The sequence below is a fragment of the Myotis yumanensis genome, unplaced genomic scaffold (genome assembly GCF_028538775.1).
Source record: "Myotis yumanensis isolate MYYU_CA2020_CCGP unplaced genomic scaffold, mMyoYum1.0.hap1 SCAF_3, whole genome shotgun sequence".
NCBI lineage: Eukaryota > Metazoa > Chordata > Mammalia > Chiroptera > Vespertilionidae > Myotis > Myotis yumanensis.
Window position 1 is genome coordinate 111,761,962 of NW_027223754.1, and position 14,154 is coordinate 111,776,115.

Genomic DNA, 14,154 nt, shown 5'->3' on the forward strand with positions numbered 1-14,154 from the left:
CTTGCTTTCTGTACATAAGTTCTGACTCTACAGATTCTGTCTCCCCTTTTTTGGGGTGTTTGTTGTTTGCATTTTTTTGGTTTATCTGTTATGTGGTATTTTCTCCCCATATATATTTTTTCTTCTTCTTCTTTTCTTTCTTACCTTTTTTTTTTTTTTCTCAATATCATTTTTGCTCTCTTTTCTCTCTCTTAATTTTCTTTTCTCTGGTGGTCACTTTTATTAGGGTAATCAGTGTCATGAGTACATTCGTGTTTTGTTCCCTCTGTGTTGTGTCTTTTCGACTTGTATTTTGTCCTGTTCAGTCAACATGGTAGAGAGCAAGCCACATTACCAGACACCCTGAGAAGAGACTCCATCCACGAACGTGACAATAACACTGAAGACCCAACTATACCATGAGAACCCAAATATCCCAAGTAGGGGCCATCCCTAGAATAACAAACCCAGAAGACTGGACAGACTGCACCACTGGGCCCACAAAACATCTACTATGTAAGACAAACTCAAAAAATCTGGGTGGCATAGCAGTTTGATACATAGAAACAATCACAAAGGAACAGCAAAAATGGGGAGACAAAAGAACAACCCCCATATGAAAGAAAAGGAGGAATCACCTGAAGAGGAAAAAAATGAAATGGAGGCAAGCAAGTTTTTCAGAGAAAGAATTCAGAGCTTCCCAGGTTCGATTCCGGTCAAGGGCACCAAAAAAAAAAAAAGAATTCAGAGCAATGGTTATAAGGATGCTTTAAAGGATGGAAGACAAATTCAACAACATGTGTAAGAATCAAGAGGAAATGAAGAATGACATAGCTGCAATAATGAACACAATGGAAAGTTTCAATAGTAGACTGGAAGAAGCTGAGGACTGCATCAGCAAGTTAAAAGACAAGGTAGAAAAAAACACACACAAGCAGAGGAGCAACTGAAAAAAAAAAAACCTTAAAAAGCAGGAGGAGAGCTTAAGGGAGCTTTGAGACAACATGAAACAAAACAACATCTGCATGCTATTAAACAATGATTGGGTTACCAAGGAGATCAAAGAAGAAATAAAAAGCATCCTGGAAACAAATGGCAATGAAAACACAACAATCCAAAATCTATGGGATACAGTGAAAGCAGTCCTGAGAGGAAAGTTCATAGCATTACAGGTCTACCTCAGAAAACAAGAAAAAATGGTCATAAATTATTTAACCCTACAACTTAAAGAACTAGGAAGAAAGCAACAAGAAAAGCCCAGAGTAAGCAGAAAGAAGGAAATAATAAAGATCAGAGGGGAAATAAATGACATAGAGAAAAAAAAAACCAAACAAACAAAAAAACCGAACAACAATAATACAAAAGATCAATAAAACCAAGAGCTGGTTCTTGTAAAGAATAAATGAGATTGATGAACCTCTAGCCAGGTTCACGAAGAAACAAAGAGAGAGGACCTAAATAAACAAAATCAGAAATGAAAGAGTTGAAGTAACAACCAACACCACAGACACACAAAAGATTATAAAAAAATACTACGAACAACTCTACTCCAACAAACTGGACAACCAAGACAAAATGGATATTTTCCTAGAAAAATAAAATATTCCAAAACTCAACAGGAAGAATAAAAAACCTGAGCAGGACAATAACTACTGAGGAAATTGAAGCAGTGATCAAAAAACCTCCAGTAAACAAAAGCCCTGGACAGGATGGCTTCACATGGGAGTTTTACCAAACATAAAAAGAACTAAAACCTATCCTTCTCAGACTACTCCAAAAAATTCTTGAGGAAGTCACACTTCCAAGCTCTTTCTATGAAGCCAGAATTACCCTAATCCCCAAACCAGATAAGGACACTACAAAGAAAGAAAATTATAGGCCAATATCCCTGATGAACATAGATGTTAAAATCCTAAACAAAATTCTAGCAAATTGGATCCAGTATTACATTAGAAAGATCATACACCATGACCAAGTGGGATTTATTCCAGGGACGCAAGGCTGGTACAATATCCACAAATCAACAAACATACATCACATAAACAAACTGAGAGATAAAAATCACATAATTATATCAATTGATGCAGAAAAAGCATTTGACAAAATCCAACACCCTTTCTTGATAAAAACTCTCAGCAAAGTGGGAATAAAGGGATCATACCTCAACATAATAAAAGCCTTATATGACAGACCTACAGCCAACATCATACTCAATGGGCAAAAACTAAAACCATTTCCCCTAAGAACACGAACAAGACAGGATGCCCACTTTCACCACTCCTGTTTGACACAGTACTGGAAATTCTAGCCATAACAATCAGACAAGAAAAAGAAATAAAAGGCATCCAAATTGGAAAAGAAGTAAAACTGTCATTATTTGCAGATGACATGATATTGTACATAGAAAACCCTAAAGATGCCATAAAAACATGAATTTGGCAATGCAGCAGGATAAAAAATTAACACCCAGAAATCTATGGCTTTTTTAATACACCAATAATGAACTCACAGAAAGAGAAACTAAAAAAAAAATCCCATTTACCATTGTAACAAAAAAATTTAGATACCTAAGAATAAACTTAACTAAGGACAGAAAAGACCTATACTTGGAAACTACAGGATGTTGAAAAAAGAGATAGAAGAAAACAAACAAATGGAAGAATACACCGTGTTCATGGATTGGTAGAATCAACATCATTAAAATGTCCAAACTACCCAAAGCAACCTATAGATTCAATTAAACCCCCATTAAAATACCAACTGCATATTTCACAGTCCTAGAACAAACTCTCCAAAAATTCATATGGGATAAGAAAAAAGACCCTGAATAGCCGCAGCAACCCTGAGAAAGGAGAACAAAGTTGGAGGGTCACAGTATCAAATATTAAGCTTTATTACAAAGTCATTGTTATCAAAATGGCTTGGCACAGGCACAGGAACAGACATATAGACCAATGGAAAAGAACAGAGAATTCAGAAATCAATCCAAGTCATTATGCTCAATTAATATCTGACAAAGGAGGCAAAAACATACAATGGAGTCAAGACAGTCGCTTCAATAAATGGTGTTGGGAAAATTGGACAGATACATGAAAAAAAAATGAAACTAGAACACCACCTTACACCATACACAAAAATAAACTCAAAATGGATAAAGGACTTAAACATAAGATGGGAAACCATAAAAATCATAGTAGCCGTAAGCAGCAAAATAGCAGACAGCTGTCATAGCAGTATCTTACCGATATAGCTCCTAGGGCAATGGAAACTAAGGAGAAAATAAGCAAATGGGACTTCATCAAAATAAAAAGCTTCTGCACAGCAAAAGAAACCATCAAAACAAAAAGAAAGCGCACTGCATAGGAGAACATATTCGCCAATGTTATCTCCGATAGGGTTTAATCTCCAAAATTTATAGGTAACTTATACAATTTAACAAAAGGAAGATGAACAATCTAATTAAAAAATGGGAAAAGGACCTAAATAGACACTTTTAAAAAGAGGATATGCAGAAGGCCAAGAGACATATGAAAATATGCTCAAAGTCACTAATAATCTGAGAGATGCAAATCAAAACAACAATGAAGTATCATCTCACACCTGTCAGAATGGCTATCATCAAGAAATGAACCAATGAAAAGTGCTGCTGAGGATGTGGACAAATAGGAACCCTCATGCACTGCTGGTGGGAATGCAGACTGGTGCAGCCACTGTGGAAAACAGTATGGAGTTTCCTTAAAAAATTAAAAATGGAACTCCCATTTGACCCAGTAATCCCACTTCTAGGAATATATATCAAGTAATCACAAACACCAATCAGAAAGAATATATGCACCCCTATGTTCATAGCAGCACAATTTACAATAGCTAAGATTTGGAAAAGCCTAAGTGCCCATCAGCAGATGAGTGGATTAAAAACCTGTGGTACATCTACACAATGGAATACTATGCTGTTGTAAAAAAGAAGGAACTCTTACCATTTGAAACAGCATGGATCAGTGGTTCTCAGCCTTCCTAATGCCACAACCCTTTACTACAGTTCCTCATGTTGTGGTGACCCCCAAACATAAAATTATTTTTGTTGCTACTTCACAACTGTAATTTTGCTACTGTTATGAATCGTAATGTAAATATCTTATATGCAGGATGTATTTTCAGGGGTCGCGACCCACAGGTTGAGAACTACTGGCATGTATAGACCTGGAGAGCATTATGCTAAGTTAAATAAGCCAGTCGGAGAAAGATAAATATCACATGATCTCACTCATTTGTGGAATATAATGAACATAAACTGATGAGCAAAAATAGAGCCAGAGGCATAGATGCAATGAACAGACTATCCAACTGAAGAGGGAAAGTAGGGGACGGGGGGAGGGTAAGAGATCAACCAAAGGACTTGTATGCATGCATATGAGCATAACCAATTGATAAAGACAGTAGGGGGGTGAAGGCATGTGCTGGGAGGTGAGAGCAGCCAGGGAGAAGTCAATGGGGGTAAAAGGAGAGTTATGTAATACATTAAACAATAAAGAATTTTTTAAAAAAGACACAATCTGGATCTGTGTCCTGAGAAACTGTGCCCTACAACATACTCCATCAAATGTATGGCATCTTCTTCATAGACTATCCTCATCCTTGTATGTTTTATTGAGTGGGGTCACAGATGTACCTTTGAGATTCTAATTACAGCTACTGACAAACTAAACTTTTCTGTAGTACTATAAAATCAAGAGAAATAGAAGATACTCAAATACTCCCTATTTTTGGTAGTTAAAAAAACAACATTATTTCAAATGCTCTGCACAGAGATGCTAACTTATTAGTCATTGATTGAATGAGGAGTTTGAGAGAAGAACCAAGGGTAAAGTTTCTAGATGGTGATAATGATTAAAGACTTTCAACATGTTCCTTTCAGACAAATAACCCAGTAATTCTGAGAACTGATTGTTAAAGATGCTAGAACCATGACTCCTAAAAGGTGAAAAATATTTTGAGAACCTTCCTTCAAGAGAAGACTCTCCACTAATTGTAGTCTGAACCTCAAGCTAACCCAAATTCCATGGATTTATACTGGCTTTGTCCCCCTCCAATTGGCCCATGAACCCTGGCTGCGGCCATTTCAGAAGCCTGTGATGTCAATAGACACCAGAAATAAACTCCTTTGGGAATTTCTATAGCTGTCCCTATATGTGTATGTGACAACCTTATCACCAAGAAGAGAATCCAGGCTGTGGGGGGAAGAAGCATGAAGACACCAGGAGACCTAGGCTCCCCCTACTACTAACCAGCTGCTTATTTGGAGCCTCTGGATCTCCTTTCACACTGAAGAACTGTGATATTATGACACTACAAACTTGAGAGAAGAAAGTATTTTGTCCATTGTACTTGTGGATGAGCTGAAGTGCAGAGAGGTAAATGTCATACAGCTGGTAAAAGTGGTAGCTCCCGTGGCAAGTGGCAAATCCCGCTCTGCTGACTGCCAGTCCAGTGCTCTTTCTACAGTCTGACAGGAAAAGGGCTACACAGAGGCAGCTTGTGAGGCATATTTCCATTGGCCAATGTGTTTTTAAAAGTTTAAAGCAGAATGCACTTTTCATTTGCACAGGCCCATCGCTCCACATCCTGTATCATGCCCACTGTATCCTCATTTCCATGACTGCCTAGCCCTGAGTTGTGATGCTGTTACAGAAACAAATATTCATACATCATTAATGTAATCTTACTAGATTTTAGGACTTTATTATATATTTTTATATATTATATGTTTTTTTTGTTTTATCACTTCTCAATGTTCAACTAGTTAATCTGCACCAAGATAATTACAAATAAATGCACTGACTTTAAAAAAATAAAACAACTGGCCTTGTGGTGAGAGATTATCTTTGGGGGCATGGTGTACTCTATTATACATGATCAGAATCTGGTAGTATACCAACCTTTCATCATTCTAAGTCTATTCATCTAAAATCTTACTTCTCAAATGCCATCATTTGTACTATTTAGCCAAATAACATGGACAGAAACACATGGAAGACTTTTAGAGACGATGTCCTTCACCCATTCTCCAGAGTTACAAAGGTGTGGCTCTGTCAAGGCCCACACTGTTACAGGAACAGAAAGTGATCACTCATACCTCCGGGTTGAGACTGAAAGCTTTTGCTGGCTTTCCCACACAAAGAAAATCAAAAATGATTTCTTTCATTGCAAAATCTAAACGTTCCTGTAGTGAAAAAGAGAAAACAAAACAAATGAAAAAGTGTTAAGATACAAATTAAACATGAAATATCTACTTTCTTCATATGTACCAAACAGGTGGCTACTAAGAGAAGTCCTGCTCAGTGTCACGGATCACTCCCTGAGGAAGAACATGCCCATTGAATCTTTGGTGGAGCTGCTTCTGTTTTTGTGTAATGCACAGGGATGCTCTCATTATAATGCAATTATGAGCAATTATATGTAATATATCAATTATTCCCCAAAGCACAGAATGACTAATAACCCAAAAACAATAACGGAAAAATAAAAACACTTGAAGTCTCTGGGCTTATATCCAGGCTCAACTTTTCCTGCTTGTTTTGCAAATGCTGACACCTTCTTGAAATTCAGTTTAAAATGTATTGTTTAAAAGCCACTAAAAAATAAGCATTTTCTTCTACTCTCTAGCATTTCAAATTCTTTGACTCATATTACAACAGATAATTCTACAAGTGAAATGAATAATCAACAAATAAGATATGTCAAGGTTACTTAAATGAGAAGGTTGAAGCCAGATTCTAATAATTTGGGACAGTGGCTATGAAGATATGAGAGGTTTATTTTATAAAACCTATTCCAGAATAATTGAAGCCTTCCTCAGCCCCATGATAACTACATGCAGAAAGGTTACATTAATTCATCTGCCTGCCAAGCAAGTAATATCCTTTCTCTAAGTACCAATATTACAGAGGCATTTCACTGTGCCAATCACACAGAGAGATATATTAAACTAGAGGCCTGATGTACAAAGTTCATGCAAGTGTAGGCCTTCCTTCCTCCTGGCTGCTGGCACCAGCTTCCCTCTGGCACCCAGGACCCGGGCTGGCTTTCCTCTGGCCTCCCACAGGCACCTGGGACTGAGCTGGCTTCCCTCTGGCCTTGGCTTTGTCCGGAAGTACCTCTGGTCTAATTAGCATATTACCCTTTTATTATTATAGATAGTAACAATTAAACCTATGTCTTCATATCAATGTCAATTGTGTTTCAACAGTATTTTCATACCTATTATTTCCCTTTATCCACTCAACATTCTAGGTATAACAGGCAAGCATTTTCACTCACATTTTACAGATAAAGAAACAGAGAAAAAAGATGTTCTCTGACTTGTTCAGGGGTATAGAGCTGGCTCAAGGCACAGACTGAGCTGGAATAATTGTCTTTTCATATTCCTTTGTAAATCACAAAGTGAATTATAAAGTAAAAATCTTAGGTCTAAATAGTAAATTAAACACTAAAAACTATGTTTAATATTATTGGTGCCAGTGTTTAAGTGATTTAATACATGTAAAATACTTAGAACTGTTCTTAGCAAAGAGTGAGTGCTTGATAAATGCTAATATTCCTATTACATTCTTCTTTTTCACAGAATGAAACTTTCAGCATTATTCTTTACTCATCAAGTTTCACTAAATTAGCTTCTTTTGGTTTCCTCCAAACATCAGACTCGTTTGTTTCCTCCTGATTTGCATAATCCAGAGCAGAGAATCATGGGGGGAAAAAAGCCAGAGACTATGAGTTAAGAGACCCCTTTACTAACATGCTCTAGGACCTTAGGTGAATCACTTAAACTCTGTCTCTGTTCTTTCATTAGTCACATGCTGAAAGCACTCTACATTCCCATGTCACAATTTGTTTTGAAGCAAAAGTCACCAGCTGTGTGTGAAACACTTATAAACCCATTCTGAAAAGTCAATGCACGTGAGCTATTTTACACCCCTCATCTGTTAGTACATCCTAAGAAGGAGACTGGCTACGTAAAGATAACTAGAAGACACACTCCAGAAGCTTGTCCATTACCTGGGCAATGAATTGAATAATTTTCACAAAGATGTTCAGAGGCATATCCCTTGGCACCACACCACGGGACCCTTTGGGGAACAGTGTTGTGATGATGGTTATAAGTCGGCTGAAAGATAAGGGAAGAAAGAGAAAACAAGTAAGATTGGCTGAGCTCCAGTTCTTCAAGGGAAAATAGCAGATGTTTCACCTTATCTTAGTATTAGACAAAATTCAGAAAAAGAAAACAAACCACTTTATCCCTTTCCATTAGCATAACTGCTCTATGAAAAATGTTTCTGGAAAAACTAAGGACAGTTGGAAAATTGTAGCCATTTCTTTTTTAATGTGACAAATACATTCCTGGACATGGAACTTGGCTGTCCCGGTTGAGACTGCAGTTTCTGTCACGGCTGCTGAGCCAATAACTAAGGATTTAGATCTTGCAGGAACTGTCAGCTTCCAATTGGGTTAGTGTAGGTAGTAATAAAACAAAACATCCTCTCACTGGCTGAGGGATGTGGCTACCATGAACTGAGTGATGTGATTACCGTTAACCCAGGCCAGCTCCTTACCTCTGAGTAGCTGTGTTGCTTTCACATTTAATTCGAATCATGTAAACCCAAAGTAATCTGTACAGAGATTCCAGTGCAACTCGAGCCATCTTGGGGTCTTTATTCTACAACAGAAACCAAGATGTAAGATTGCAGAGTAAATGGTGACATATGAAGATTATTCTTTTCTCAATGCCTGGAAATGAAGAGCCCCTACAAGGGACACCGCATAATCGGAAACTTGTAGGGTCTTCGCCTCTTGGTGTCCATTGGGTAAATCATCTATGAGGAGGGATCCAAATAGCCTAGAGGGTGGGACAGAGTAGTTCTGGGGGAAGGCATGTTATTCTCTCCTTTGCCAAATGAAAACTTGAGATTGCCTTTTTTTCTCCAGTACCAGGGAGCTCATTCTCCTAGCACCAAGAGGAGAACCAATCTATTCTTTCTATTGCTGTTATGCCCTTGTCAACATTATTATTGCTTTGATTCCTCAAACCCCACCCCCATCTAATTACCCTTAAACATTTATTGAAGCTAATATACAGTCAGGCACTGTGCTAGAACCTGGGAGGTAGATATAAAAGATCCTTTTCCTGAGGTATTCCCAATCTATAGGAGCTTGGAGACAGATAATAAAGCAATCAACAAGATCGAAGACAGTGTGAAAAGCTGATAGGGATAGGAGTTAGAGGAAGAGAAGGGGAACCTGTGGTAAACTCAAGGACCGAGGTCAGGAACAGTTCTCATGGGTGGCCTGAACTCAAGTGAAATTTAATCCATTTACCTACTCTGGGCCAGTTACTGTACTTGGCACTAGAAATCTTGAATGGTATAAAAAGCAATGGAGCCTGGCCAGAGTGGCTCAGTGGCCAGGAGATCACAGTTCAATTCCTGGCCAGGGCACATGCCCGTGTTGCGGGCTTGATCCCCATTGGGGGGGAGGGGGTGCAGGAGGCAGCCGATCAATGATTCTCTCTCATCATTGATGTTACTATCTCTCCTCCTCCCTTCCTCTCTGAAATTAATAAAAATTTATTTTAAAAAAATAATGGGAAGGGAGAATACTTTAGGCAGAGGCAACAGCACATGGAAGCTATGAGAGCTATGCCAGTGCATGGGAACAAGTGAGGGAGCAGTGGTCAGTGAGGCTCAAGAGGAAGGCAGAAGTCACAGGAGAGATCCTACATGCCATACTAAGTAAGGGAACAGAGTTCTCATGATGATAACAGGAAGCCATTACAATCGAGAAGACATGTAAGAAGTCCTGTCTGCTATGTAGGAAACAGAAACAAGGCAAGGAAACCAGCTACAGCACAGCTACCAGCTTTCAGGCAATAACACATCAGCCAGAGAGGAGGAAACTGAGCCCCTCTGTGCTCTCCTATCTTATTATATTCCTTTCTATTTAAAAAACATGGATTAAGTGGTTCCCACTGCCTATGGTATCTAGCTAACATTTCTTGACATGGCATACCTGACCAGCCAATACGTGGCTCTAACCTACCTTTCCTACCTTCCTCTTGTATTCTCCCACAAACTCCCTAAACCTTAGGTAGGCTATATTCATCCATTTCCATTTCAGGAGATGGCTTCCCTACTCCCACCCCTGAGTCCTTCCTTTCTATCAGATGAATCCTACCTCTGTATAGTCTACTTGTGCAGGCTTTCTGTTTTACCTCAGTGTCCTGAAACCCATCCCATTAAAACTGTTCCCTCCTGAGTATCCCCTGACGAACAAACCTCTAGTAGAGCCCTTCAACTTCATGTTTAGACATCTAGGAAAAGGGGAAATTTTACCCTGGACATCTATTGGAATTCCGGCCATTTTTTTGGGGGATTGATATACTTGTTAAACAGTCTTTAAATATCCCTCAATTTCTTATAGGTCTTTGCTTTTATATTACTACTGTTTCCTTATTCCTCCATTTATCTTGTCATAATTCTTTTAGCTGGTTTATTCTTTTTTAAAAATATATTTCTTTATTAATTTCAGAAAGGAAGGGAGAGAGAGAGATAGAAACATCAATGATGAGAGAGAACCACTGATCAGCTGCCTCCTACACGCCCCCTACTGGGGATCAAGCCTGCAACCCCGGGCCGGAATCGAATCTGGGACCCTTCAGTTCACAGGCGACGCTCTGAGCCAAGCTGGCTAGGGCTAGTGGTTTTATTCTTAGGGCAGATCATTCAGGCACTGATTTTTTGTAGAATTCATAATTATTTAAAAGATAATATAAAAGTTATCTTTAAACTATTTACTGAATAAAGATGAATCAGGTAAAGATTGGAACGATTATAGGGAGTAGTTTTTTAGATTTAGAAAAGATAGTTCTTATGTCTACATAGTCTTAAAATAAGTTTTTAGTATGATCACTATCATAAGATTCTAAGTTTCTATATGCATTTTGCTCTATCTCTGGATTCTTTTCAGTTCTATTAGTCTGTCTATTAATGTGGTAATACCACACCATTTTAATTTTTGAGGTTTATAACGTGTTCTATTATCTGGTATGGCTTAGTCTTCCACTAGCCACTGCTTTATTTTTCTTTTAATTTTATTTTTAGGCCTGACCAAGATATTGCTCTATGTTTATTCTTCCAAATACACTTTACAACTACTTTTCTAGCTCCAGGAGAAAAAAGTCTCAATTTTTTAGATGCATGCTTTCTACATAAATGATGATCTTTTTTTTTTTTTTTTTTTGCCTGTAATTAAAACAGGTATAGTATACTTTGTAATTTGTCAAATGTTTTGGTGACATAAACAAACTTTAAGTAAACTATCAAACTACTAAAGTTGCATTTAAAATACGTCATCATTTAAAAAGTTTGGAAATTCTAATTATCCTTCCTCCAATCAGTGCAAATCAGCCAACGTGTATGATGTGCTTACCTAGTAGTTAAAAACAGACTCTAGACCAGCCGTGGGCAAACTATGGCCCTCGGGCCGGATCCGGCCCGTTTGAAATGAATAAAACTAAAAAAAAAAAAAAAGACCGTACCCTTTTATGTAATGATGTTTACTTTGAATTTATATTAGTTCACACAAACACTCCATCCATGCTTTTGTTCCGGCCCTCCGGTCCACTTTAAGAACCCATTGTGGCCCTCAAGTCAAAAAGTTTGCCCACCCCTGCTCTAGACACACACTGCCTGTATTTGAATATTCCCCACTCTGCAATTTATTAGCAGTGTGGCCAACTTCATGGAAGCTCCTAATTTCTCTGGGCCTGATTTCCTACATGAAATGCAGACGAGAATCCCATCTGCCTCACAGGAGTGGCATGAGAATTAAACGAATTAATGCACATAAAGTATTGAGCACTGTTCTTGTCCACAGTAAAGATTATTATGTACAAGGCACCAGGGCCCAGCAGCAAAGAGGGAGGTGTAGGCCCTGATTTCTGGGAGCTTCCATTCTAGTGGAAATGTCTCCTCTGTTGTGAACTTCCCTCTATTGATATATAAGTATTTTATATGTGCTTTGTATATCATTCAGAATTCTCTCCTATGCCTTATCGCATATTGTGAATCATGATGGGGTAGGAAAAATATCATCTAAGTTCCACTGAAGAGCCTAACTGGCATCTCTTGTTTAGACGACTTTCTGTCTTCTATTTAACCTCAACTTCCTTTATACTATATTCCTGTCCCCCTTCCTCACAGTTATCGTTTTGGTGTGTCTTCTTGTGACCAATGTTCTCTCACCATTATGAATATGTTGAGATGGTCTATTTTGCTCCCATAAAGACTGAAGAGCAAAGTGGTAGACTTAAGGTTTTATTCTGTTTTACAAATGGATCCTGTACTGGTAACTGATATTTTAGCATTTCAAGATGATATCATTGATGGCTCTGACTGCCCCCCTAAAGTGGTTTCCTTGCCTATTTCCCATTCTTGGCACTGTCAAATGATATCCTTAAACCATAGACATGGTTGTTGACTTCCCTGCATTTAAAGTCCTTAAGTGGCTTCTAATCACCTCCTGGACAAGGTTCAAATTCCACGGGGCCTTTGGTGACCTGGCTCCCCCATGACCACCCTTGCCTTTACCTCGGGCTGGTGCACCCTGTGCTGTACCATCCCTTCTACAACTCCCTGAGTCCCTGGAGTGCCTTCCTATCCTGGTCTACTTGGAACATTCTATCTCTCTGGCAAGACTCAGTGAGGTGTGGCTCCCTCTGTTATGTTTCCCTATCCCTCTACTCCCTCCTCCCCAGAAAGACTGCCAAGTGCCCCTGCTTTCTGGCTTCTAGAATGTTGGTCTATCCCCTTACTTTTCTGTGAGGTCTGGACTGTGAGCTCCAGGGACTCTGAGTTGCTCATCATTGGGTTCCCAGTGACTGCCGTAGACCAGATTATTAATAAATATTGAATTTTAAAAAGCAAATTGTGAGTAGTAGCTTAAGCAAAATTTGATGCATAAGCAAGATTTCTTTCTATAGAGCCTATGCAGAGGCAACCCTTGGTGTGTGGCCAAAGCTAACTTATGTGATACTAGAGGCCCGGTGCATGGATTCGTGCACTGGTGGGGGGTCCCTTGGCTTGGCCTGCAGAGATTGGCCAAAACTGGCAGTCCAAAATCCCCAGAGGGATGTAGTAGTCCTCCAAGCGACAGGGGGCAGGGGAGGAGCCCGAGCCTGGGCTGGGCTCCATGCAGCTCCCGCTCATCCCGGCTCTGCTCTACCTGTTGCTGCTGCCACTTGGTAGGCTAGCTGCTACTTTGCTGTGGTCTCTGTGTACCCATCGTAGGGCGATACCGGCGCGCCCATGACTGAGAAGTGGCTGCAGGCTTGTGCCCAGTCAGTCCCAATTCCAGTCCCAATTCCAGTCCCTGTCTGGATGGGGGAGGGGTGCGCAGGAGGAGTGTCTGCAGGAGAGGCTCACGCCACCGCAGCTGTGCTCGCCAGCCATGAGCCCAGCGTTTGGTGCCCGTTGATCATCTGAGTGGTGCTCCCGCTGTGGGAGTGCACTGACCACCGGGGGTAGCTCCTGTATTGAGTGTCTGCCCCCTGGTGGTCAGTGTGCATCATAGCTACCAGTCAACCGGTTGAGTGGTTGAACGGTAGCTTATACTTTTATATATATCGAAAAGGATATCACAAAACATCTCACATTCAAAAGTGCTTCACATACCATGGCATCTACTGAGGGATTTTATCATTGAGAGAGGCCAAATGACTTGTTCAAATAACAGCTGGGGTAGAAACTGACTTCTCCATAAGTACCATTTTCTCAGAAACTGGAGGATATATATTACTTGGTGCTTACAATGCCAGGCATTGTTATATTGCTATGCATATATTAACTCCTTTTAATTTGCACAACAACCTATAAAGCAAATACTGTGATTGTTCTCATGTTCAGATAAGGAAATCAAGGCACAGAGGGCTAATAAGTGGCAGAGCCAGAATATGAACCTGGGCAATCTGGCTCCAGTGTCTTTAAAGCATTAATTTTCCCACTTATTTGGAGGCTGCACAAATACAGGGGAGAGCAAAAGTAGGTTTACAGTTGTGAATACATGAAACAGTTTATTCTTAAATTATTACTTATTATCCTATATAATAAAAGGCTAATATGCAAATTG

At 39.4% G+C, this 14,154-nt stretch overlaps 1 protein-coding gene across 8 annotated transcripts in view; it reads right to left on the reverse strand.

The window, feature by feature from the left end:
• The window catches only part of FRY (FRY microtubule binding protein), a 559,746-nt gene that overhangs the window by 227,614 nt on the left and 317,978 nt on the right, over positions 1 to 14,154 (reverse strand). For all 8 annotated transcript variants that reach the window (XM_070409378.1, XM_070409376.1, XM_070409374.1 and 5 more), the window contains 3 exons: positions 8,586 to 8,689; positions 8,032 to 8,140; positions 6,113 to 6,199 (listed from right to left, as the gene is read on the reverse strand). In XM_070409378.1, coding sequence (XP_070265479.1) covers positions 6,113 to 6,199; positions 8,032 to 8,140; positions 8,586 to 8,689 — 300 coding nt within the window. The remainder of the gene's footprint in view (positions 1 to 6,112; positions 6,200 to 8,031; positions 8,141 to 8,585; positions 8,690 to 14,154) is intronic.